Source organism: Mastigoproctus giganteus, chromosome 6 (assembly GCF_048544385.1).
Source record: "Mastigoproctus giganteus isolate SK-2022 chromosome 6, ASM4854438v1, whole genome shotgun sequence".
In the NCBI taxonomy this organism is placed as follows: domain Eukaryota; kingdom Metazoa; phylum Arthropoda; class Arachnida; order Uropygi; family Thelyphonidae; genus Mastigoproctus; species Mastigoproctus giganteus.
In genome coordinates this window covers 38,672,967-38,699,353 of record NC_143580.1, presented here as the reverse complement: position 1 = coordinate 38,699,353, position 26,387 = coordinate 38,672,967, and the positions used below count along the sequence as shown (strand labels likewise).

The window sequence follows — 26,387 nt, the reverse complement described above, 5'->3', positions numbered from 1 at the left end:
GTTCTCCTTTTCAGCCCCAGTCTTTCCTGGTAATCCTGGCAAACAGTGAAGCATAGTTTTTAATTTTCTTCTGCAGGTACTTGAGGTGTGGTTTAAAAGTAAGGTTATTATCCAGCAGGAGACCCAGGTATTTAATAAAACAGTCCATTTGAACTGTTTTATTTTGAATCTTTATCTGTGGTGGGGTGCAGGTGTCCCTTTAGTAAGACTGAGCAGGTTTTAGTGGCAGAGATTTGTAGGTTGTGTTCAGTTGCTGATTGCTGTAGAGTTTCGGATGCTCTGTTTCCGGAAGCTTCCAGTTGTGTCTTCCTGCCTGCATCAAGGCCAGGTCATTGGCATAAGCCAAAGATGTAACGTTTCCTAGGTCTTTTTGCAGAAACTCGTCAAGTACCATGTTCCATAACATGGGGCCGAGAATTGATCCCCGTGGACAGTCTCTGTGCACCTGTCATGTGACTTGAGTGTATGGGGCTTTCAGTGATTTTCCTGTGCGAGAGATACTGTGCAATGCATTTAAGATATTTGTAGGAAGATTTGCCCTTCTGAGCCTTGCCAGGACGCTTGGCTACCAAAGGGTGTCGAACATCCCAGCAAAGTCGACACAGATGACAAGGAAATATTTTTGTTCACAGGCGTTGGCTGCATTTATAATTTGATCCTGGGCATCAATAGTAGATCTACCTTTCCTGAAGCCATATTGGTTGTCAGAGAATAGGTTTGCTGCAGAGTAATACTTCTCAGTTCTTTGTTTCAACATGTATTCGAATACTTTACTTATGACTGATAGTAAGGCAATTGGATGGTAAGATTCTGGTAAGTCTTGTCTTTTGGATGGATTTTTTTAGGATTAGCTGTACACCAGTCGAGTGGGAAGCAGCCTTTTCATAGGCAGTGGTTGAACAGGTTTAAGAAGAGCTGCGGAACGTATTCGATGGCTTTCTTTATGATTTCAGGTTCTAATTGGTCGAGGCCTGGAGTCTTTCTATTTTTTGTTAGATGGGCAGTGAGGTGCAAGTCCTGTTCCGAGAAGGGTTCTTCAGTCTGAACGTGAAGTAGTTTTCATTGCTTTTGCATAGTTGGATCTGCTGCAGTGTTGAAGGATTTACTGCTGGGCAAAAAACAGTATTCAGGATGTTTATGGATTCTCTCCAGTTGGTGGTTGTTTGATTTAGTTGGGTTTTGGTGGAGTGAATAACTTCATCCCTGGGAAGTCTATTTGTGGTGATTTTGTACACCACCCCCCAGGGTTTATCATTTCCCACTGTAGAGACTAGGTTTTCCCATTCTAGTTTTTTCCTTTGGCTTATGAGTGTTGTGTATTGGTTCCTCTTTTCCCTGTAGCTTTGCTTAAGGGCTTCAACTTCTGGTTCTGTCCTACGGGCACTTTGGAACGCTCTTCTTTTGGCGTTCACCTCTTGTCGAAGGTTCTGCAGGTCTCGGTTCCCACACGGGACAGTTCTTGACTGAGATTTTTTCCTTGGGATGGCTGTGGAGGCTGCGTTTGTAATGATTCTTGTTATGGCCCTTTGATGCCAGTTGGATCTCTGATCTGTTGATGTCGGGCATGGAAATCTCGGGCCACGGCAGTGATACCAGTTTGGAATAGTGGCCAATCTGCTTTAGTGATGGTGAATCTCTGGAGTTGTATTCTTGGAAGGGTACTGCGATCGAGTGCTCTGGTCATCTGGAAGGTTATGGCGTAGTGGTCTGAAGTGAACCAGCCATCCTGCACTGTCCAGTTTGAGATATGCCCAGTGAGTGATCTAGTTTGTCTATAGTAGACTCCCAGAGTGTGCTTGAGTAGGTGGCAAGGTGTTTGGGCGATTTAATATTGTGTAATATTGTAATATTGTGCTGTTGGCAAGATATTCCTCTAGTTGTTGTCCATTTCTGGATCTGCTTCACTCCTGGCTTTGGCTATATTAGCTTGGAGAGTGACAGTTCATGTCCGCGCTGACAAGTATCCTGGCATTCGGTAGTTGAGCAGTTAGATTCTGGAGATAATTTACAACCGGAAGGATGTCATTCCCAGGTCTGGAGTATATGGATAGAGCGTAGAATTCATCAACGGTAGAAATAATGTGGACACAGGCAGCCCAGGAATGGCAGAAATGGGTGATTTTGGTTGTAGTGAAGTCTGGATTGCAAACCAATATAGCTGTCCCGGGGGGTGTCGCCCTGACACTGTACGATCTTATAGGTGGTGGGGCATCCCTTAACTTCCTTTGGCATGGGTGTAGGGTTCTTGTATCAGTAGTAGGTCTGTATTTTCTTCTTCTGCTTTGTGGCGGAGTTGGCCAGCAACTGCAGTTGCCCTTTGTGCATTATTTTGTAGGAAGTGTACTCCGTTTGAAATTTGCTGTTTATGGTGGTTCCATAATTGATCCTTTGCTGGTGTAGATTCTTTGCTTTTAGATAAATTGGACAATTGCTGTCCCTAATGGAATGCAAGTACTGGATGTTTTGTGCCTTACAGTTTGCACATTTTGGATCTTCAGATTTATTTGGGTATGTGTGAAATTCGTGGCCTTTTTGTGCACAATAACCACAAGTGGGCTCTTTTTGAGTGCACGTGTGACTGGTGTGGCCAAAGCGGCAGCATTTGAAACATTTGGAAACAGCCACATGCTCTTTGAAGTGGTGGCTGTCCCACTTTATGTGTATTCTGCTTTGGTGATTAATGGCCTGCCAGGCTTTGGGTGACAATTCCATAACCCAGTTCATTGAGGTTCCATCTCATGACTTGGTCTGGTATTTAGGATTAGTTTAGTAGGATCGTCGTCGGGGTAAAGATGCTGTAAATTCCTCTGGTAGATTTCGGTGTTAACTGTTGATGGGGTAAGTTCCTTATTCCATGTCAAAGATTATTACAGATGGGCCTTTTTCTCTGGGAGGCTCAGCTGGCAGGCCCGAGGTGGGTATTTTTGCATTGTTTAGGATTTGGGATGCATCCTCTTCAGTCTTGGTTTCAATTATTAGTCCCATGTGTCTAGTCTTTCTAATTGATTTTATGTGGGTATTCTTCAGATGAGTGGACAGGTTTGTTAATAGTGATACCTTTATTTGTTCGCTTGTTTGGGTGGTGTCTGTAGTCACTGGTTTAAGCAGAACCAGATGCGGTTTTGGGAGGAGGGTCCTCCTTTTTGGTGTGGTTGCAGTATTAACTCTTGTTGGGTTTTTTGGTTTGGTTTCCTCAGTGCGTCTGTGTATGTAGGGGCACGCTGTGACATTTTTGCCTCCCCTACATTGCATGAATGCATCCAATTTGGCAGCATTTACCTCCGATTGGTAGGGGACCTTCAGGAGTATAGTTTCCAGTTTTGTCCAGAGTTCAATCAGGTCACCATGTAGAGCTGCGGTAATCCTATTTGTGGAATCCTTAAGTTTGTTCTCAAGTTGTATCCTGAGTTTCAAAACTTGGTCTAGAATGGGCCTTTAGGTAGAGCTGGGTCAATCACTGGGAAGTCAGTTTGCTGGACTCATTAGTGTTTTCTGTCTGGGTAGATTAGATTTCCTCTTGTTCCTTTGCCTCCATTTGAGATCTTGTTTCCCGATCAGTTTTGAGGGCAACAAATCTTATGTTTCTTTTTCGGGGTGGGGGTCAGCTTGGGGTCTTCTGTCTTGTCTGTCAGTTCGTTGACCAGTAAGTCATCTTTATCAGCATCTGTAGATTCTGTTTGAAGTTGTTCTGGCGTTTCAGAAATTATGTTTGAAATTTTACCCTTTGTATTATCCATTTCTTGGTCTTTCCAAAATTTGTCTAAAAAAATTTATCAAGGGTTCCTTTAATTGGAACCTTTATCTTATGGCTATTCCCAACCTCGTGTTGTTTGGCATTACAAGAATGCAAAATGGGATGACCTGCGAGACTTCTTTTCCTTGGTCGGATTACTGTTTCAAAAGTTCTGATGTCACTGTTTGCTCAGATCGTGTCAGTGAAATTATTCTTGCAGGAATGGAATCCTTTATCCCACACTCCACTTTAAAATCTCGTCCTTTATATAAACCTTGGTTTTCCAATAAATGTGCTAAGGCTGTTCAAGAGAAGAATGTTGCATATCGTAATTGGCTTGTTTCTAATTCTTCAGTTTCATTTTCTGCCTACACCAAAGCTTGCAACAATCGTAAAGCAGTTATTAATCAATCCAAACTAGAGTTTGAACAGGCTAAGAGTAAAAAACTTGCTTCTTGCCCTAATGGTAGCTGAGCATTCTGGTCTCTTGCCAAAGCTATTGGCCGCAACTTTTGCCCATCTCTGCTCCCACCTCTGTCCAAACCAGATGGTTCTGTTGTCACTTCAGCCAAGATAAAGCTTGACCTGCTAGCATCCCATTTTTCTTCCAGCTCATGTATTAATGACCTTGGTAAAACACCTCCCACCATTCCCAACATGCTCCATTCAATGCCTCCTGTGGTCTTCCGTCATAAGGATATCAGAATGATTTTGATGAATCTTGATGCTAAGAAAGCTCCAGGTCCTGACTGTATTTCTCCACTTGTTCTCAAAACCTGTGCTCCTGAACTTACTCCTATTCTTTGCCGCCTATTTTCACTTTCTTATTCCAAAGTTGTTTTTCCTTCTGCTTGGAAATTTGCTCATATCCAGCCAGTTCCTAAAAAGGGTGACAAATCCCTCCCATCCAATTATCGTCCCATTGCAATTACTTCTCTTTCTAAAGTAATGGAGAAATCAATTAACCGCCAACTCTTAAACTACATAGAAATCTTCTGTCTGATCAACGATTGCCAGTATGGATTCCGTCAGTGTCGATCCACTGGTGATATTCTGACTTATGTTACCCATTTATGGACTAATTCAATGGAAAGGTTCGGTGAAACACAAGTAGTTGCTCTTGACATCTCAAAAGCTTTCGATCGTGTTTGGCATAAAGGTCTTCTAAACAAGCTTCCATCTTATGGTTTGCCAACTGTTTTCAGTAATTGGTTATCAGGTTTTCTCTCTGATCGCTCACTGAGGATGATGGTAGATGGCTCTCTGTCTTCTAACTTCTCCACTAATGCCGGTGTCCCCCAAGGTTCAGTTCTTTCCCCCACTCTTTTCCCTCTTGTATATTAATGACCTTCTTCCATTGACTGGAAATCCTATCTATAGTTTTGCCGATGATAGCACATTGCATTCCACGTTCCATTTTGAGAAACCTTGTCCTGCTCAATCAGCTTCAACTTCTCAAAACTCTGCTACCAATTCCTTAAATGCCGATCTTCAGGTAATTCTCCAGTGGGGCAAAGACAACTTAGTTGATTTCAACCCTTCTAAAACTCAGTCTTGTCTTATTTCTCGCAAAAAGGATTCTTCTGCTCCTATGCTTACCGTTAGTGACACTCTGATTTCTAGGCAAAATGATATATCTCTTTTGGGGATTACCCTGATTTCTAATCTCTCTTGGCACAAGCACATTACAAATATTGCTTCCTCTGCATCTAAAAAACTTGGTTTTCTCTTTTGCTCTTGGCATTACTTTTCTTCCAAACAGCTGCTCACTCTGTATAAATCGCAAATCCGCCCTGCCATGGAATATTGTTCTCACATCTGGGGTGGTGCCCCCAAAACCTCTCTCAGGCTTCTTGATTCCGTTTAGAAGAGAGCAGTTAGGTTAATTAATGATTCATCCCTAACAGTGTCTCTCCACTTGCTTTCTCATAGACGTACTGTTTCTGCTGCATGCCTCTTCTACAGATATTTCCATGGGCGCTGTTCTTCTGAATTGGCTTCTATAATTCCCGCTCTCTTTTTCAAAACAGTCCGAACACGTGTCGCTACCAGCCAACATCCATTTACTGTCTAACTTCAAACTCACAGAACCAACTTTTCATCTTACTCGTTTATTCATTCAACTGCCGTTTTCTGTAACAACCTTACTTCATACGTATTTCCTGAAAATTACAGTCTACAGAAGTTCAAGTCCAGTGTCAACAAATATCTTCTTTTGTCTTCTCAACCTCCAACCCAAGCACGGTACTAAGTACTATAGGTTCTAATACCTCTTGTGTTTGGGATTTACATAAAAAAAAATAAATAATAAATAAAAAATAACTGTATAACATTGCTTTCGTTTCAACAATACCTTGTTCCTAGTTGGAACCTTTTCTTTCTTTGTTTTTTTCCCCCGCTGAATGCATGATTGCACTGATCAAGGCACTAGCGCCCCCCAGAAAGAACAAGTATTGTGAAGGCAGCAATAAGACTTCCAATGTCCAGAGATGCTAAAGATGATGTATTTTGTAATATTTTAGAACATTATGCTAGATAGCAAAGTTCATAATTGATAACGAATTATAATGGGTTACAGTCTCCCCTGGGCCAAGAATCTAAAATCACTGCATCAATTTCTTTTGGGTCTTTTAGACTGAAATTGGGTGGTGGATTTTTTTTTTTTTTTTTGCTGCATTTAAAATGGTGGCCTCAGCTCAAGTGAAATAGTAATATATCTCATCCTTGCTTGACCATCAGTAAATTTACACCTATAGTTTAAGAAGAACCATGTTAATGCAAACCATAATCTGTATTAAATGAGATTTTGTTATTAAAAATCAAACTGCAAATTAGTAAAGATCCCAGTTGTTTCATAATCTTGTTTGAATTGTTTTGTATGAAATTGTTCCAACTTTTGCCTTCAGCCTCAAAATATAAAATAAAACTCTTGTGAAACTTGAATGTCAAAAAAATAAAATAAAGTGGAAATGGAGTTAATAAACTATGGACATTATAGTACTACTGCCATAATTAAGAGTATGTATAATTTGGAAAATTTTATAACAAATATTATATTGTTTGTCTGTATAATTACAGTATTATTTATCTGTTTAGGCCATTCCCTTTCATGATGTAGAGGTCATTCATGATTTTCAAATGTATCCGAACAGAAGACCAAAGATTTTGATGCAGACTGTTGGTCATATTTCTGGAGCTGCATACTTTTATCAGAGATGTGATCTGAAATATGATCCTTGGGAAAAGAATAAGGTATTTTTTTCAAGTTTAAATTTATAAATGTTTTTATAATTTTGTGAGGTGATCTGATTGAGGTGTATAAAGCTTTGAAAGGTTTGAGCATGCTCAATGCTGATGGGATTCTTCCTCTTGCGTTAGTTGTTACTCTTTGTATATACCTTTTTAATAATACCTTTAGTCTTGTATTGTGCTGCTTTTTTTTGTTTTTTCCCCTGTTTATATTGTTGTTTGCTTTGTGTAAACTGAGTTGGCCTATGTGGCTACATGATATCATTTACATTACTCCATTTTGCCCAACCAAATACAGTTTGTTATGTGAAACACTGCTTTCCATCATTTGTTTTCTGCTATCTAAAAACTTGAAAGTTCACCATTCTCCTGTGTTAGTACTATCATGGAAAATAAGAGAAATTCCAGTAGAATTTATGGCCAAGTATAGTAAACCAGTTAACTTCAGTGTATTTGTGTTCCATGGAGATATCACACTAGTAGCCTATGTTACTAGAAAAAAGCTAAAATGATGTTTAGTGTGCATCCTAGTGATAAAATATTGATGCTTCAGTGGGGGGGGGGGGGTCCTATACATTGCCACGTATTACAATTTTGTGAAGGCGGCTGGCATAGTTGGATGAGTTGTGATATCAGCTGGAATGATATATCAGTACTTCCTGCTTTACAAGTTTTTACTTTACAAGTTCTTTTTCTTCAAGTATCAACAAAATCAAAAATATGAACATTAATCGTAATAAACAAATGCTAAATATTCATAAATACAGCATTTCAAGCCATACTCATAGCTATACAATACTACAGTAGTATTGTATAGCTATGCATACTACTGTGCATTTGTTTTTGTTCAGGCAGATGAGTGTCTCACTGACTCAACTTAAAGCACTTACCACACTGACATTACAAAGAGTGGTTGTATTGCTCTTCATTTTTGCTGTCTTGTCTTATTTCAAATTTATTTCACTTATTAATACTGTACAGTATGCTAAAATGAAGTAATAGTACAGAGAGTGATATTAATAAAAAGAAACAGTGAAGAGGAATAACATTGGAAACAAAATATGAGATCATAAGCAAACATATCCTGAAAAAGGCCTCTGAGGTTGGGAAAATTCATATTTTAGCATTAAATCAGATCACACACCAACCATAAGAGAAAGTATTTACTGTAACTAAAATATTTACATATTAAAATAAAATAAAATAAATAAATATTTACAAAAACTGCTATTAAATTAAATTATATACATATAAAACATTAAAACTGTAATAAAATCCTTGAGATAAAATACACTAAAATAAACCGGATTAAAAGCGATAAAAACGATAAAAAATCTCTGGAGCTTTTGGAGGCATCCGCCTCCTTCTTCAGCAGTAACAAAACTTCCTGCAGCACGTCCATATATAACAGGCTCACGGTACCTATACACGTGGTGCAGTCGGCGCATGGTCTGAACTGGAAGCGGAAATAGCTCGGGAACGCGTTAAGCAAAACCGTTCATCCGTACTTAGGATGATAGTTTCAAACAGAGGATGCATACGCATACCTCTGTCCCTATTCATAATATTGTGGTCGGATGAACAGATTCGTAGGCTCTCGAGCCATTTACGGTTCCAGAACCCATGCGCTCGATCCACGATAACCGCATCCTGTGGGGAAATTTGATGCTGCTTCTCCCAAAAACGCTCGGCCACAGCAGACTTATTGTAATCAGCGGTTTTTATAGCATTTGCATGCTCCCCCAGACGATCCTTGAGCCGTCGTTTTGTCTCGCCCACATAACATTCCCCACAATCCGGGCATTTTATCCTGTATACTACTCCACTACTCAGGTCCTTTGCTATTGGGTCTTTTACCTGAGACAACACTGTGTGCAACCTCCGCCCTGGAAGCTGCACACAGCGTGTTTTATAACCCCGCAAAACTCTAGCGAGATGCTCAGTAACGCCCGGATAGTAAGGAATGTATGCGGTAGCCACAGGAACAAACGGTTCCTGACGGTTAGACTCTATTCCTTTACTAAATCTGTCTATGATCCTCTGGGGGTATCCGCATTTTCTAAGGTCTGCTGTGACCCGTCTAATTTCACATTCTTTGTCCTCAGAGGTGGTGCAGTGTGACCCTGCTCTATCTAGTAGAGCTTTCACTACACTAATCTTATGCTGCCCAGCTTGTGCTGAACTATAATGGGTGTACTGGCCTCTGCACATAGGTTTTTTAAACACAGAAGTTTTGAGCCTAGGGCCTATCCTAGAGACCAGTACATCCAAGAAAGGAAGGGTACCTCCTGTTTCCACCTCTGAGGTAAATTGTATAAATTGGGAGAAGCTATTAAGCCAATGGATGATGCACTCCATTGGCTTAATAGCTTCTCCCAATTTATACAATTTACCTCAGAGGTGGAAACAGGAGGTACCCTTCCTTTCTTGGATGTACTGGTCTCTAGGATAGGCCCTAGGCTCAAAACTTCTGTGTTTAAAAAACCTATGTGCAGAGGCCAGTACACCCATTATAGTTCAGCACAAGCTGGGCAGCATAAGATTAGTGTAGTGAAAGCTCTACTAGATAGAGCAGGGTCACACTGCACCACCTCTGAGGACAAAGAATGTGAAATTAGACGGGTCACAGCAGACCTTAGAAAATGCGGATACCCCCAGAGGATCATAGACAGATTTAGTAAAGGAATGGAGTCTAACCGTCAGGAACCGTTTGTTCCTGTGGCTACCGCATACATTCCTTACTATCCGGGCGTTACTGAGCATCTCGCTAGAGTTTTGCGGGGTTATAAAACACGCTGTGTGCAGCTTCCAGGGCGGAGGTTGCACACAGTGTTGTCTCAGGTAAAAGACCCAATAGCAAAGGACCTGAGTAGTGGAGTAGTATACAGGATAAAATGCCCGGATTGTGGGGAATGTTATGTGGGCGAGACAAAACGACGGCTCAAGGATCGTCTGGGGGAGCATGCAAATGCTATAAAAACCGCTGATTACAATAAGTCCGCTGTGGCCGAGCATTTTTGGGAGAAGCAGCATCAAATTTCCCCACAGGATGCGGTTATCGTGGATCGAGCGCATGGGTTCTGGAACCGTAAATGGCTCGAGAGCCTACGAATCTGTTCATCCGACCACAATATTATGAATAGGGACAGAGGTATGCGTATGCATCCTCTGTTTGAAACTATCATCCTAAGTACGGATGAACGGTTTTGCTTAACGCGTTCCCGAGCTATTTCCGCTTCCAGTTCAGACCATGCGCCGACTGCACCACGTGTATAGGTACTGTGAGCCTGTTATATATGGACGTGCTGCAGGAAGTTTTGTTACTGCTGAAGAAGGAGGCGGATGCCTCCGAAAGCTCCAGAGATTTTTATCGCTTTTAATCCGGTTTATTTTAGTGTATTTTATCTCAAGGATTTTATTACAGTTTTAATGTTTTATATGTATATAATTTAATTTAATATAATAGCAGTTTTTGTAAATATTTATTTATTTTATTTTATTTGAATATGTAAATATTTTAGTTACAGTAAATACTTTCTCTTATGGTTGGTGTGTGATCTGATTTAATGCTAAAATATAAGCAAACATGATCTCATTAGTATTCATCATTATCAGTGGATAATGATGAAGAATAAACATTCCTTAATGTTTGTATGACATAAATAGTTTCTTTCTTATTGTAATTTGTTTGATTTTAAAGGAAATTATAATTTAAAATATTTTGTTTTCATTTCTTTGGATAAATAAATCATTGTTTTTTGTCCAGTGAAACTGGCAACCCAACCAAAGACACAAAATTTACAGACTCTATATAATGAGGATATATAAGTTATGGCTTAGGAAACCTCTAAGCTGAAAATATTTTTGTGCTCTCTAGGCCTAGCTGTTATTCCATATTCAAAATTGGTTTTATGAGCATTATGCATCACACTTGTTTAAATGACCTCGTTTACAAGATGAGTGCTTTTTTCATAGTCAAGTGAAATAGGCAGCTTACTATCAAAGAGGTTTGCAACGATATATTTTATGAAGTCTACCGTATTATATCCAGATGTTGAATGAATTGAAATGCAGTTAATGTGCAGCCTTAGAAATATATTCGTTGAAGATCATGATGTTATTACATTACATTGCGGGCACAGTTTCTTGACTCTCAATGTCCTCAGCCGTATTGTTATTTATTCTGCTGTTGCAAATATACAGCAAGTGACTGTTGGAGATGTCTGCTGTTAGTCTGTGTAAAACACTGGGTCACATGACACATGCAAGCTATTTAAATTTCCTTGCAGCAGTAGTGTTCATAAGTTGTCTGTTGGATGTAAGGAAATGCCTATATTTGACTGCTCACAAAAAATATTGTTATGCTTAGCCACGGTGTATGTTGCAGGTTTCAAGGGTGTTGCTTAAGAAATAATAGTAGGCCCTGTGTTATTGCTATAAAGCTTAAATGGGGAAGATGGAATACCAAAAATGGATTGCAATTTTGTTAACAATTAAAATGAATGTTGTTGCCACTGCATACTATACATCGGAAAAAATACAGGTCTGCAGGTCTGCTGGCTTTTTTTTTTTTTTTTTCTTCTTCTTTCTTTCTCTCTTGTGAATTTATATTATAGCGATAGCAAGTTTAATACTGTTGCTACATGTGATCAGAAATCCGTAGAGTGCTTTTCATAACCAATTCCTGTTGGATATTTATTGAAACAGAATTTTATTGCTTATATAATATAAAAGATTAGTGGTTTTTATTTATTTATTATTTTTTTTAGATAAATGTGGTTTGACTGTAGAAATTAACTGACATGAAATCCATTCATCTAATATTGCTTTACCGTAATTTGAATATTTTTTTTTTTTTTTTTTTTTTTTTTTTGTTCAAAATTTTATATCGAGAAAAAACTATTAATAGTTCAGGGCTAACCCGTATTTTAAGTTCAATCTATCTCTTATTACAGTAAACTCCTGATTATTGGGTTAACAGTGGGGAGATGAAAAAAAACAGGATAACTAAAATAAGTTATTTTTAACATAAACACAATTGTTTATTTAATAAAATGTATATGACAATATGAATTTCAATCTTTCTATATCATAATTTTCTATATATAGCTTTATAATTTTCTATATATTTTTATTAGTTCCTGGGCAGTTGGAACCAGTCATGGGATAGACAGTGATGCAATGTGTTGCACTATCAACTTGAGTACCTGGGCTATTTTTCAATTTCTAGGTTATTCCACAAAGACTGGTTTTGAAAATAGGTGCTGTTATGATGTTGATATGAAATATCTGTATTAATGCCACCTCCGTAAGAGGATCCAGTTGACCATTCAGAAAGTTAAAAAATGATCATTTACTGTTCAGTCTTAACTGGTTCGATGCATGGTAACAGCATTATTGTTCTCCATATAATAATACTGAATATGATGGACAGCTGTGATTTACCCCTTATTCACAATAGAAAATCATTTTCCTCATGTGGACTTTTGCCTATGACATTCAAAAAATATAAGGGGGCTGCTCGTGGGTAGCACATTTGGTGGAATCGCTGTCCTTCCCACACTGGGTTGAAAAGACTTGAGTTCAGAGTTCTGTTGATGAAGTGAGGAAATTTTATGGGCCTTTTTCACAATGTGGCTGAGTTAGTTCCAGGTGAGGGTAACATGGTTTTCATCCAGCAAACAAAAAAATCTGCCACAGAACACAGTTTACAGAGAAATATGGCTTAGTCACTAATGCTGCTAAAACCCTAATATTACAAAAAATGTTAGGGGCCAAGTGTTCAGTAGAAATAATCTTAGCTTAGATCAGAATAAGCTGCTCTTTGAATATCTGGTGTACTTGGTTCTGTGTTGACATTGTACAGTGGCTAGTATCAAAATTTAAAATATACCTCTGAAGGATCTTGTGGAGTCCAATTTGCAGTATCATGTACAAAGAATTGCCATCTATATATCCAAAAGATAAGAAATAGGTTAATACACATTTTTCATTTTATCTTTTCAGTTGATCTCCTATACAAAAATTTATGTAAATTATTGATCAAGATTCAAAATACTTTTCGTGACATTGACCATTTTGCAGAGCAAGCAAGCAGGAGTATGGATCCCCAGTTACTGTTATAATGTATGTTTATCTATGACAAACACACTATATACAGTCAGACCTCTCTTTAATGAACTTCCATATAGTGAAATTTTCTATGTAGCTAACTTTTTTTGATTTTCCCTTGGTCATTACATTGAAAATAGTTTCCCTATACCAAAGAAAATTTCCATATAACAAACTGATTTTGAGAAACCTGGATACACTTTGCACCTCTGGCCTTTAGGCAATAAAGCTGATGCTGTAGAAAGCACAAATTAAGAATTAATCCCTTTAGCTAAAGGCTTTAATTCCACGAATTAAGAGCTAAAGCATTTTTACAATTTAATGGTGCCTGTAAAACCCTGCAGGAGGAAACTGGCCAACCATGGCACAGGATAGAAAAAGATGGAAGAGGCCTTTGCCCAGCAGTGGATCAGCAATAGCTAAAAAGAAGTAAAACCTATACAACTTATACACTACTATGCCGGGAAGTCAGCTGGTCAGCTGTCCACAGCCATTAGCAAAGATTAAGACATATTCCCAACATGGGCATTGGCTCTGGTCAAACGATTTTCAACTGTAAGCATCCTAATAAAGAATTAGGAGAGAGTGATTTTCCTTTATCTCGGAAATTCATCTGTTGTTTCGAAGAAATGGGTTATCCACACTTTCACCAAATTTCACTTGTCTCTGTTTACATGTTATCTACAAGTGGTCCCTAATTTCAGCTTTGTTTTAACTGGTGTGCAAGTAACCTTACAGTGTCTAAGAGGAAATCCTTGAGTGTAGTGTGAAAAAGTGGAAGTGCTTAATAGTGTAGATTGTGGTGTTAAAAAAAAAAAGAGAGAAATCGCTTTAAAATTTGAGGGCCCTCTCAGTAGTGAGTCAATCATTCACTACTGAGAGGAAATGAAGATGAAAAACCCTGTTTAGATTCTCAAACTGTTTGAGGAAATGGGACTCAGTTGGAAGTGTGTGAAATTATGCCTTTGGGAAGATGTAGATGAAGCAGTTTTTAAGTGGATGAAGTTGATTCGAGACCAAAACATGCTGATATCAGTGCTATTAATAAAAGAAAAGGCTATAGAGTACGCATCTTTTCCGAGGCACAAAACATTCCAAACCAGTTCTCGTTTGTTGAACAAATTTAAAGAGCTTCATGGCTTACTCGAAAAAGTTATTTCTGATGAAAGTGGAGTTGCAATCGAAGAAGACTATACCCATTTTAAAGAAACAGTTTGAAAAAAATTATGAAGGACTAAGAGTCCAAAGATAAATTCAATGTTGATGAAACGTGTCTATTTTTTAAATGTTTGCCGAACAAGACACAGACTTTTAAAGGTGATAAATGTTTTGGTGGTAAAAATAGTAAGGAGAGAATTACACTCATAGTTGCAAATATTTCTGGTAATGAAAAACTGAAGCTTTTGGTAATAGGCAAAAGTAAATAACCCTGATGTTTCAAAGGAGTAAAGTTGTTAGAGTTGGACTACAACAAAAAAATCTTGAATGACAAGCGAAATTTTTGAGCAGTGGATAGAAAGAAATTGCGATAGAAAAATGATGAAAGAAAACAGAAAAATCTCATTGATTGTTGACGACTGCCCTGCTCACCTTCACTCAGTAATTTCGAAACTTACAAGCATGAAGCTTGTTTTCTTCCTTCTGAATAATTCATCTTAACTGCAGCGCATGGACTAAAGCATTATCAAGAATTTGAAAATGCACTACTGAAGGCACATACCGAAAAAAATTATACCAAGAATAGAAACCAACCAACCTAATAGATTCTGTTATAGATTTGTGGATGTGCATATCAGAGTTGGTGAAAGTGTGGGGTCAGGACATGACGGAAACAACGATTAAAAATTGTTTTGCAAAAGCAGGTTTTTGCTAAAATGCTAATTAACAGAGATGATTGGGATGAACTACTAGAAGACATTGAGCAATCTTAGGAAGAGTTCCAAGCGAGGTTTGATCAGTGGAGAAATTGTCCTTGACGAATTTTTAGGAGTTGATAATGATGTCATAGTAGCTGAATATCTGAGTGACGCTGACATTTTGGAGCGTACTTAAAGAACTAACGACAATATCGACAATGATTTGGATGAAAATGAGGGCAATGTTAAACCTTCCAAACAAATGTTGGGAGCATTTGAAACTTTGCATCAAGGCCTTCAGTGGGAAGAAAATGTAACAGAAAATATATCTGAGTGTTTAAAGTTTAAACAAAAAGTTTAAAGTTTGCAAAAGCAGGTTTTTGAGAAATTTCTTCACTGAACATCTTTTGAAGGGTGTACAGTAGAATCCAGTGTACAACAAAAAATAACCAAATATTTTAAGACATAATTCTAAACATTTTACTAACAAATTGTGGGCATCATGTAAGTAGTCATTTCTTAATATGTATGTATTAATAAATTGTTTTAAAATGTTAAAAAATTTATTCATTCTCACTTCTTTCCCATCTTTTACTATATTTCTGAATTTATAGTATTTTTCATTGTTGAAAAGGTCATATTTCTTTATAATGAAATTTCTATATAACGAATTTTTTCAAGGGTAATGATCGATTTCGTTATATAGAGGTCCGACTGTATGTATATGTGGGGAGAAAAAGGGAGATAGAGGGGTTAATTACAAAATTGACAAAATAATTACAAAATTGACAAAATAAGACTACTTCCCCATTTTTCTGCCTTGTTTCCGCTTTCTTTTTATATCATTCAACTTATATACAGTGTATAAATGTTTTACACTAAAACTGCAGTAATTTGGATTAATAATGGGAGGAGGTAGTCGGTATTAGTGAAGAATCCCGTCCCAATGTAGAATATAATTATGAACTTAATTTAGATGGTATTAGGATACAAACAAAAAGAAGGGAAAAAAATGGACGAAAATGTCTGTATTTAAAACAAAATTAAAAAACCATGTTATTAGTATTCTATTGAAATCAAATAGAACTCTAATAATATGATTTCTTAAAAGCTAAATTTTAATGTATTACACATTGATAGCTTTAAATTTAAATTCTGTTGTCTTCAAAAAAACAATAAATGTCTCCTACATCTATCGTCTATTTGAAGAAAAGTATTATATTTGCCATTTTGTTCTTTATTTCTCTTAGAGCATAAAACATGTCAAATTTGTAATCAAGTGAGCTGGATATAATCATTCTTCTCTCTTTCTTGGAGATTCTTGTCTACTTCTGACTTTCTCTCTCTCTCTCTCTCTCTCTCTCTCTGGGTAATTCAGAATTTTTTTTTTTTTTTTTTTGGCTGGTGCAGCATAAGCCTCAGGCTTCCTTGCACCATATAGCTAATAATAATAAAATTACTGAGGCAGCTTCTACCTTTGTGTATTTCCCCCCTTTTTTTACTGCCTATTTAACCTTATAGATTATTCTCCTTGACATTTTGTGGTTATTTCTTTTCTGTCACCATACAATATACAGTGTCATTTTTGTTTTCTTTTAACTCTTGTTTTTACACCCCCTTCCACCCCATCAGTTTTTTTTATTTTTTTTATCAACATTGTGAAACTTATCTTTAATTCCATGTAAGAATATACGTAGTCATTTAATAGCTTTTTCCATGAACTGTTTTCTATTGTATACAGGGGGTCCTTATTATCAGAGGATAATTGGTTCCAGAAAATTCCACTTAAAACGGGGACCAAATTTTCGTAAAGTGTATTATGCATTGGTACGTAGGAAAAAACAGATTGAAGGAACTGAAAAAGAGACAATTACTTTATTAGATATTTTTTATTATATGTTGAACAATAAGATTAAGTAAAGTTTATTGAAGTTGCACTATTTTTTCAGTTTTACGAATAAAAAATGAATCCAGAGTTGTTGTTTTTTTTCCAGATACAATTGTTGTAGCCTTAAACTTCATGTTTAATTTTTGCTGCACCATTTTGAAGATGGTCATTCTTACAAAAATATTCAAGTGCTTGGTCAATTTTCTCATGTCATCATTTTCGTCTTCCTCTTCTTCTGTGGGTATTTGGTCTAATTCTGCTGGCTCCTCATTTTTAAGTGGTTTTGCACTTGATTCAAGCAATTGTGCAATATCCCCATCATCAACTTTGTAGAAATGTGCTTCTTTTGCAAGACTTACAATTTTATTTTGTAACCCGGCCACATTGCATTCTTCATATTTATGAACATCAGGGTATAACTTTTTCCATCAGTTATTCATTAATATACACGAAATTTCTTTTCAAGCTTTTCCAATAATTTTTTGACTGTTCAGAATATTAAACTTTCCCAAAAATCCTCCACATTATTTTCATTGCTTGAAATTAATCCTGTTAAATGTGGGGACTCTGATAATGAATACTCGGATACCAGGGAACCCCTGTAGTAACTTAACTTATTAAGTTAACACTACAGTTGTAGTAGGTTAACACTTATTATTATGTATATAGTAACTCTGCTCTTCCCTGTTTCATTGCGACTTGATTACAAGTTGTGAAGAGCACTTTTTATATTATAATTTTGAATATTGGCCGCTCTTTTCTCCTCTTGTGTCCTCTGCATTGTCAGAATTGAAAATAAATAAATAAAAGAAACTGTTACTGTGAAGATTCCCCCATACTAACAGCAGATTGATTTTTTTTTGCATTTAATTCCTTTTTGAATAATTTTACTTTTATACCGTGATTCCAAATTCATTTTGAAAGAAGTTCAGATAGCATAATTTAAATTCTTGTTTAGGAAAAATCTCTATTCTGAATAACTATACCATGGAAAAAAGGTTGTTTGAATTGGTAGTTTTACTGGTGTGTGTGTGTGTGTGTGTGTGTGTGTGTGTGTGTGTTGATTTTATTCATAAAAATTAAATAAAATTTTGAAAAGTTGGAGCATTTCTTTGTCCACTCTTCTGTTTTTGTGGATAGCAGGGTTTATATTGCGTAGTAAATGCAATAGTCTTAATGCTCACAGTAGAACAAGCTTTGTTACTGTGATTTTTCATGGTATTGCATTACTTTTTTGAAAAAATTGCATTGCTAAAAATTACTGTGTGAACTGTAACTGAAGATTCCTGTTTCAGGACTTTTTTTTTTTTACAATTCTGTGAAAAAAAGTGTAAGATCAAGACTGGATTTACAGGTGTGCAGTTGCACTGTAGCACCCAATGTCGAGGGTCCCTGGATCAATTGAAGGAGTAGTGTCTACCATAAGGAGTAGTGTTTTTAGCTCTTCATTGCATTTCATTTACTGGAATTATTTCTCTTTTTGTTTGTGTCTAAATATATTGTGCCATGCCCATTTTTCCTTTGTTTTAGAATAATGTATTTTGTCTATTTAGGTATGTGAGAGCCCAGACTACCCAAGTCTGGCATTGCTTAAGGTCTGTTAAAGATTTAATGTTATGTGAAAAGAGTTAGATAATTTAATAATCTAACCTTAATACGGCCAGTGTTTCTTATGTTTTGCAAAACTCGCCTTAATAAAACCATGTGGAAGTGGCAGAGAGTTTTGTTAAAGTATATGAAGGATTGGCTGTGTTAAGTTTAGGTTAATATTATTACAATACTTAAGCTGTCAGCTGGAAAAAACTTATGAAATTATTTTAATAAAATTTAAATTTCAATCAAAATTTAGGAAGGCACTTTCAGACCATGTGGTTTAATAATTCATTTGCTGCTCTTCTCTCTGAATAATACAGTGGCTTTGGGTGAATGTGCCTTTTGGAAAAATTCATTCTTCTATTGCTTTTTTTGTATTATTAGTATTAGCATATCTTTTATCATGTTTCTTTCACTTAATTTATTTAATATTTTAATTGAATATATGTTTATATAATAGAAAATAATACCATTCTACCACATAAAATAATGCCTATTAAGGCTGTTGTTATTTGGTTTTTAGGAGCATTAGCAACTAAGGCCATATTGCTCCGGGATATGCGGTGGTCATTCCCTGACCTTTCCGCATCCTCCGTATTTGGTGGTGACGGGCTCGAACCCCGGTCTAATCAAGAAGCGTGTGCTACACACTGCTGCTCCTTCTCACCTGGCTACGGAGGCGCCTCACTTATTAAGGCTGTATTAGTTGCTGAATCACATTTTGCTGCTGAATATTATTAACAATTAAATAAACTCAAAAAAAAAAAAAAAAACTATTTCAAGTATAGACTGCAATCATTTGTGACATATTTTGTGCATTTGAATTTGGTTTGTTATTTTGTTTTTTACCTGGTGTTTATAGGGACATGTGTTGATTGGTTTGCTAGACTGAAATAATTCTTTGGAACTCATTGGCTGTCTCTCCCTAAAAAATGGTACTTATGGTTTCCCTCATTTTATTTATTCATGGCTTTATGTTAATTTCATTTAATTTATTATGGTATTGGTATATCTCCTTTAAGTGTGAAGATTTTTCTTTGAGTGGAGCATTGTGTTTGTATTGCTAGACGTGGGTTCTAGTATTCACAATTAGTTTCTTTCATTTTATGATTAATTAATGTTATTTTAATTATTAAGGTAACATGGTACTTACGCAGGAAAGTTTGTGCTTCTCAAATATGACATTAATAGCTGTATTAAGTATGTGGTATAATCATTGTCAGCCATCTCAGTCCACTGCAGGATGAAGGCCTTCCCAGAAACTTTCCAGTTCCTTCTGTTTTGTGCAATGGCCATCCACTTACTGCCCACAAACTGTTGAATTTCATCTGTCCATCTCCGTTGTTGTCTTCCAGGTTTTTTTTTTAGCTCCTCTTGGGTACCATTCTGTTATTTTCTTAGTCCATCTGTCATCATGTCTTTGAGCTGTGTATCCTGCCCAAGTCCATTTCAGTTCTTTAGTTTTGATAAGAATGTCCTTTACTTGAGTTTGCTGCCTAAACCGTGTGTTTCTCTTCTTATCCACCAGTCTGATTCCTAATATAATTCATTCCATTCTTCTCTGTGCCCAAGTTTCACTTCCCTAAGTCATGGTGGGGAGGGCGCCTCCGTAGCCAGGTGGGAAGGAGCAGCAGTGCGTAGCACATGCTTCTTGATTAGACCGGGGTTCGAGCCCATCACCACCAAATACAGAGTATGCGGAAAGGTCAAGGAATGACCACCGCATATCCCGGAGCAATATGGCCTTAGTTGCTAATGCTCCTAAAAACCAAATAACAACAAACATGGTGGGGACTATACATCGGTTCATTATTTTACATTTCAGACAAATTGGGATCATCTGTCATCATGTCTTTGAGCTGTGTATCCTGCCCAAGTCCATTTCAGTTGTTTAGTTTTGATAAGAATGTCCTTTACTTGAGTTTGCTGCCTAAACCGTGTGTTTCTCTTCTTATCCACCAGTCTGATTCCTAATATAATTCATTCCATTCTTCTCTGTGCCCAAGTTTCACTTCCATAAGTCATGGTGGGGACTATACATCGGTTCATTATTTTACATTTCAGACAAATTGGGATCATCTGTCATCATGTCTTTGAGCTGTGTATCCTGCCCAAGTCCATTTCAGTTCTTTAGTTTTGATAAGAATGTCCTTTACTTGAGTTTGCTGCCTAAACCGTGTGTTTCTCTTCTTATCCACCAGTCTGATTCCTAATATAATTCATTCCATTCTTCTCTGTGCCCAAGTTTCACTTCCATAAGTCATGGTGGGGACTATACATCGGTTCATTATTTTACATTTCAGACAAATTGGGATATTGCTCCTCAGTATGTGACTATTTCCTGAATGCTATCCATCCAAAATTTATTCTTCTCTTGTCTTCCAGCCATTTATCATTATTTCAACTAATGACTTATCCAAGATAAGTATATGAATCCACATTTTCAATTTCTACTCCTTCAGTGATTATTTCCCTTCCTATATCATGCTTGTTCATCATTACTTTTGTTTTAACCATATAACTATACAGTATTTCCTGAATGCTATCCATCCGAAATTTATCCTTCTCTTGATTTCCAGCCATTTATCATTATTACAGCTAATGACTTGACCAAGATAAGTACAGTCAAACTTGATTATAACAAGCATTAAAGGACCAACAAAATTTCCTCATTATAACCATTACTCACTATATCAGTGTTGAGTTAATCTACCTCCTATTTTTTTTTAATTCTCAATAACTTGATAAAAAGATTCAAAAAAATCGAAAGAAATATTAGAGAAAAAATATTACTATATACCTACCGAACCCAACCGTTGTTACAAAATCGTCATGTTCAAATTGTTTCGCAAATTTTTTGGCCTTCAAGATGGATCGTCTATTGAAAATTCAACACTTCTTTGTGTAGTGAACCATTTAAGCAATGCTTCATTGACGTTTGTAACCTTGCACTTTCTAAATTTTTTTTTTTTTTTTTTCTTTTTTCGGTTATGTTCTTTTCCAGTGTCATTATGCAAACATGTTTATTCTTCCACAATGTCGATACTGTTGAAGAGGAAAAAAACGTTTTACACGCTTCAACATTTTTTGCTCCACGTTCTAAACTCACAAATAATTTAGAGTTTTTCGTGAATCAAGAGACACTTCTGTTAGACATGTTTCTGAAGAAGGGTTCATTTCTAACTGATTTTACTTTAAAATGATAGTAAAGTGATCTGCATACAAAGTTCTTAGAAGTTCCGTTTCCAAAATTTTTAGACTTCCCGAAATAAATTTATGGTTCAGTGAATACAAGACAATCTGTAAATAGAGTAACGTGACAAGCGGAATGCCATGCTCTATTGCGTAGCCCCTGGCCCTGAAAGGACAAGGTCATAAATTGGCCGCTAATCTGATGCGGGTGGTCATAAAAGCTAAGTTGCTTTTTTCATCTTTGTCTATTCCTAGAATTGGGTTTTTTCAACTACCTGAGCAATTAATAATGTTCGCATAGTTACCAAAATTTGTATGGCATATCTGTGTAGTGTATGCTCATTATAACAATGAGTGGTTGTATGGGAATACCGTAAATTAAAATCATTATGGCTTTTTGCTCATTACAGCCACGATCTCATTATTCTCGTGCTTGTTATAACCAAGTTCAACTGCATATGAATCCACCTTTTCAATTTCTGCTCTGTCAATGATTATATCCCTTCCTGTGGCATACTAGGTCATAATCACTTTTGTTTAACCATATTCATCTGTAGTCCAAAATCCTTACTAACTCTGCATAACCGATTTAAGATTTTCCTCTAATTCTCCGGGATTGTGGCTTATGATCATATTGTCCTCTACAAATCGTAAATGTTTTAGGTACCCTCCATTGACATTGACTCCTCTCTGTGACCAGTCCAGTCTTCTGAAAGCTTCAAGGGTAGCAGTAAACAACTTTGGAGATGTTGTTATTTGGTTTTTAGGAGCATTAGCAACTAAGGCATTGCTCCGGGGATATGCAGTGGTCATTCCTTGACCTTTCCGCATCCTCCATATTTGGTGGTCACGGGCTTGAACCCCAGTCTAATCAAGAAGCGTGTGCTACGCACTGCTGCTCCTGCCCACCTGCCTATGGAGGTGTCTGGAGATATTGCATTTCCTTGTTGAACTCCCTTCTCAATTTTAAATTTTATACTGTCTTTGTGTAGTCTAAAGAAGGAGGTAGTGTTCTTATATATTTTCTTCGAAATCATAATGTATGGGATGTCTATGCCTTGTCTTTCCAGTGCTCGAAAAATTGCTTTATGCTGTATGGAGTCAAATGCCTTTTCATACTCCACAAATACCAGGTATAATGGCATTTTATATTCATTTGCTTTTTTCATTAGCTGTGATATTATGTGAAGGTGATCCATAGTTGATAATCCTGTCCTAAAGCCAGCTTGCTGTTTCGGTTGATTCTCATAAAGTATTTTTTAAATCTGTTAATAATGACCCTTGTGAACAACTTGTAGATGTGGGACAACAAGCTAATTGGTCTATAATTTTCCAATTTCTGATTTATCTTCTTTCTTATGCAGCAAAATTATGATTGCATTATTCCACTTGTTTTGGCGTCATACCTTTATTTGGTATAATACTATTCCTTATTAGTGTTTTTTACTGGCTGGGAATCATATTGTCCCTTCAGTGACAGAACTTTGGGCTTAGTCATTTTTAGTTTTAGAAATGACTAATTTGTCCATGAGTCAACCTGAAGTAACTAATGTCATTATTAATTGAATAACATCACCTAATAGGTAAATTTTTTATTTACTAAAAACTAGAGGGCACTGTTGCAACTGGTTTCAGACTTATTTTGGCCACTCATCTTCAATAGCATCAGTTAGTGACCTTTGTGTTAAGCAGTGAACAAATTTATCATATCTAAGCCAGCATTTCTCAAACTGTGTTTCACGGAACACTAGATGTGAACAAGTGTTCTGCATAATTAATAATTAAAAATCGTAATTAATTAAAATTGTAATTTTTAATTAAAAAATAATAAATATTGCATATTTGTAGCATACACCACTTTTGTATCATTATAATATTTAACGTAATTTTTTTTCAGACGTTAATGTACTGGCAGATTAATAATCAAATAGACCGCAGAACACTTTATTTTGAATGGCTTTGCATAGAGGCAATGACACCTACAAAAAAGTAGCAATGTGGTGATCTAGTATGCAATTTAGCCTGGAGTACACAGGTTGAAGGAGAGGAGAAAGTGAACCGATATCATAACTAAACTCACTTCCTTGTATAAATTTTTTTGATAATTATTAATATTTCGAAATGTTATTTCTAATATATGTGACTATAGATTTGTGGTTGAAAAAAAAAGGAACTTTAAAACGTGAAGCAAAGTAATTCTAGTAGTGCAACTGTGGTAGATGAAAACGAACACAGTATTTTCACACTTCAAAGTCAGTATGAACAATTGCAGCCTTTTGTTCCCCTAAAATCCGAAGTGAAAAAAACAGGAACCAACTAATAAATGACCAAAACAAAAGTATAATTACAGTCGTTTTGAATTTCGCTTTACATGTATTGGAAATGAAGATGCTCCTGATGCACAGTGCATTATATGTAATAAAATATTAGCAACAGTTCTTTGGCTCTCGCTAAACTTGTGTTTTGTAAGTGTTTCATGAATATGTTGCGAGATGAAAAGTGTTCCGTGACTAAAAAAGTTTGGGAAACACTGATCTAAACAATAGACCAAGTGGTGTAGGTGCCTCCGTTGGGCAGGAGCGGCAGTGTGTAGCACACGCTTCTTGATTACACTGGGGTTCGAGCCCGTGACTACCAAACATGGAGGATGCGGAAAGGTCAGGGAATGGCCACCACATATCCCCGGAGCAATATGGCCTTAGTTGCTAATGCTCCTAAAAACCAAATAATAATAACAACAACCACCAAGTGGTGTTTTGAGAGGGGAGAGTAAATCCAGTTGCTAATAAATCCCTATTAGTAGGTCAATGCTTGAATAAGTGTAGTCATTTCTAAAGAGCTACTACACAAAGTCTATCTACCCACTGCAATAGAGCCCATGCTCGATTGCAGTGGGTAGATGGACATGAAAGACAAAATACAACACGGTGTAGCATTATTTTAATACATTTGTTGAAATAGTACCCCACTTTACTTGATAGGGGTTCCCCCCCTCCCAGTATTATTCTTCCCCAACTCTGGCCCAGCAATGGATGTAATAGTGTATCTCATGAAGTGCTGCATGTAAATAATAAAAATTGGTTGATTTTGGGTAGTTGACATCGTTATCTGTACCGTGGTTTCAAACCATGTCCTATGACCCAGTAAATTAAATGCAGAATTTAGACTAAACCACATGATGTAAAAGTGCCTTCCTAAAGCTAAATTTTGTTTCATTAATTATTAATTAAATATTGTTATTTTAATGGAAGTGCAACAGTATTTTTTTTTTTTTTTTTTTTTTTTTTAGCAGTAATGATATCATTGTAGAATGGAACTCTGCTATTTTAAAGAAAATGTAAAACAAAATAGTATACAAGTGCACAGAATTAGTCTTTGTATAGTTTCTTAAACATTTTGTTAATTCCTTAGGTAATGAAAATCAAAAGTAAAAAATCAAAGTATGCATGAATGTAATGTGCAGTTTCATAAACTCAGATTTGGTAAATTATAAATAAATCAATCTTGCATGGATAATATGCAAGCTAATCTGCACACAAATAATTGCGAGTTTACTCTGTTGCCAAATTAATACTTTATTTGAAATTTAGTACAACTATCTCTCAAACCATGACTAGGGAATTGTAACTGATTCTTGATTAACAAGTATATAAAATGGTTATAGAGAACTGATGATTTAATTTAATTTCAATATTTCCAGAAAATTTATGGTGTTTGTATCCATCCAAAGTATGGAGGATGGTTTGCTCTTCGTGGAGTTCTGATTTTTAAAAAGATAAAAGTGCCAAATCTTCAAAAAAAAAATCCACAAAATGTAGTCTGGAAAGAAAAAGATAGATATGAATTATTAGAGAGATATAATTTCCATTGGAAAGACTGGACTTTTCGGGATGTTATTTCCACCACCGAAAGATACTCAGATAAACAGATAATGTATTTTTCAACAAAGCCTGTGGATAGGAAGATGCTGCTGAACAGTCTTTGGTCATAATGATGGGAATAGGTTTAAAAAAAAAAAAAAAAAAAAAAACCATCTAAGATTCTTTTCTAGTTTAATATTCCTGAACAGTAATATAGTATCTTAAGAACTTCAAGCCTGTATATATGCGATAAACCAAAAGTCACAACAACTTAAAAGCCAGTAAAACACAGTTTATTTGTGTTTATATCAGTGGTAGGAAAACTGACTAAAAAAAAAAAAGAATATTGGCTCAAAAAGAATTTTATTAAAATAAAATGGAATAATGTAAAAATTTAAAACTGTAGAGAAATTATAAAGGTATGTATAATATTGTGTTTGTGTGTGCCATGCCACTGGTAGGATATTGGAATGCTGGCTACATTCTTTAATTAGCTGAAGAATTTGAAGAGAGAGAGAGAGAGAGAGAGAGAGACAGACAGACAAAATAAAATGAGAGTGGAATCAAACTAAAGGTAAAGAGTGTAGAAAAGAAACTGAAAGGGCAAGGGAAGATAGTTGAATTGATTGGGGTAGCTGCAGAGACAAAACCAGCATTAGTTTCTCTACAGAAATAGAGGTATACTTTACTGACTCCAGTGGAGGGTTATGCATGTTTTAATCATGTTTAATAGTATTAGTTCTTAATGCCAAATGTAATGCTTTCACCAACATTAATGAATTTTTTTTATTATTATTTATCCTTATTGATGTTATATTGTACCTCTCTAGAAGTGCAGGACAGGGATGAACTCACTGTTTGAGGATGTTCTATAGCATACTTGTGACCAACTAGCCTGTTCTTAA

The 26,387-nt window shown here is 36.3% G+C and overlaps 1 protein-coding gene across 1 annotated transcript in view; it reads left to right on the top strand.

Moving 5' to 3' along the window:
• The window catches only part of LOC150084176 (cyanocobalamin reductase / alkylcobalamin dealkylase-like), a 42,293-nt gene extending 16,680 nt beyond the window's left edge, over positions 1-25,613 (top strand). The window contains exons 3-4 of the mRNA XM_090376146.1: positions 6,830-6,985; positions 25,323-25,613. Of these exons, the coding sequence (XP_090232272.1) occupies positions 6,830-6,985; positions 25,323-25,613 (447 nt within the window). The remainder of the gene's footprint in view (positions 1-6,829; positions 6,986-25,322) is intronic.
• Positions 25,614-26,387: the final 774 nt, after the last annotated feature.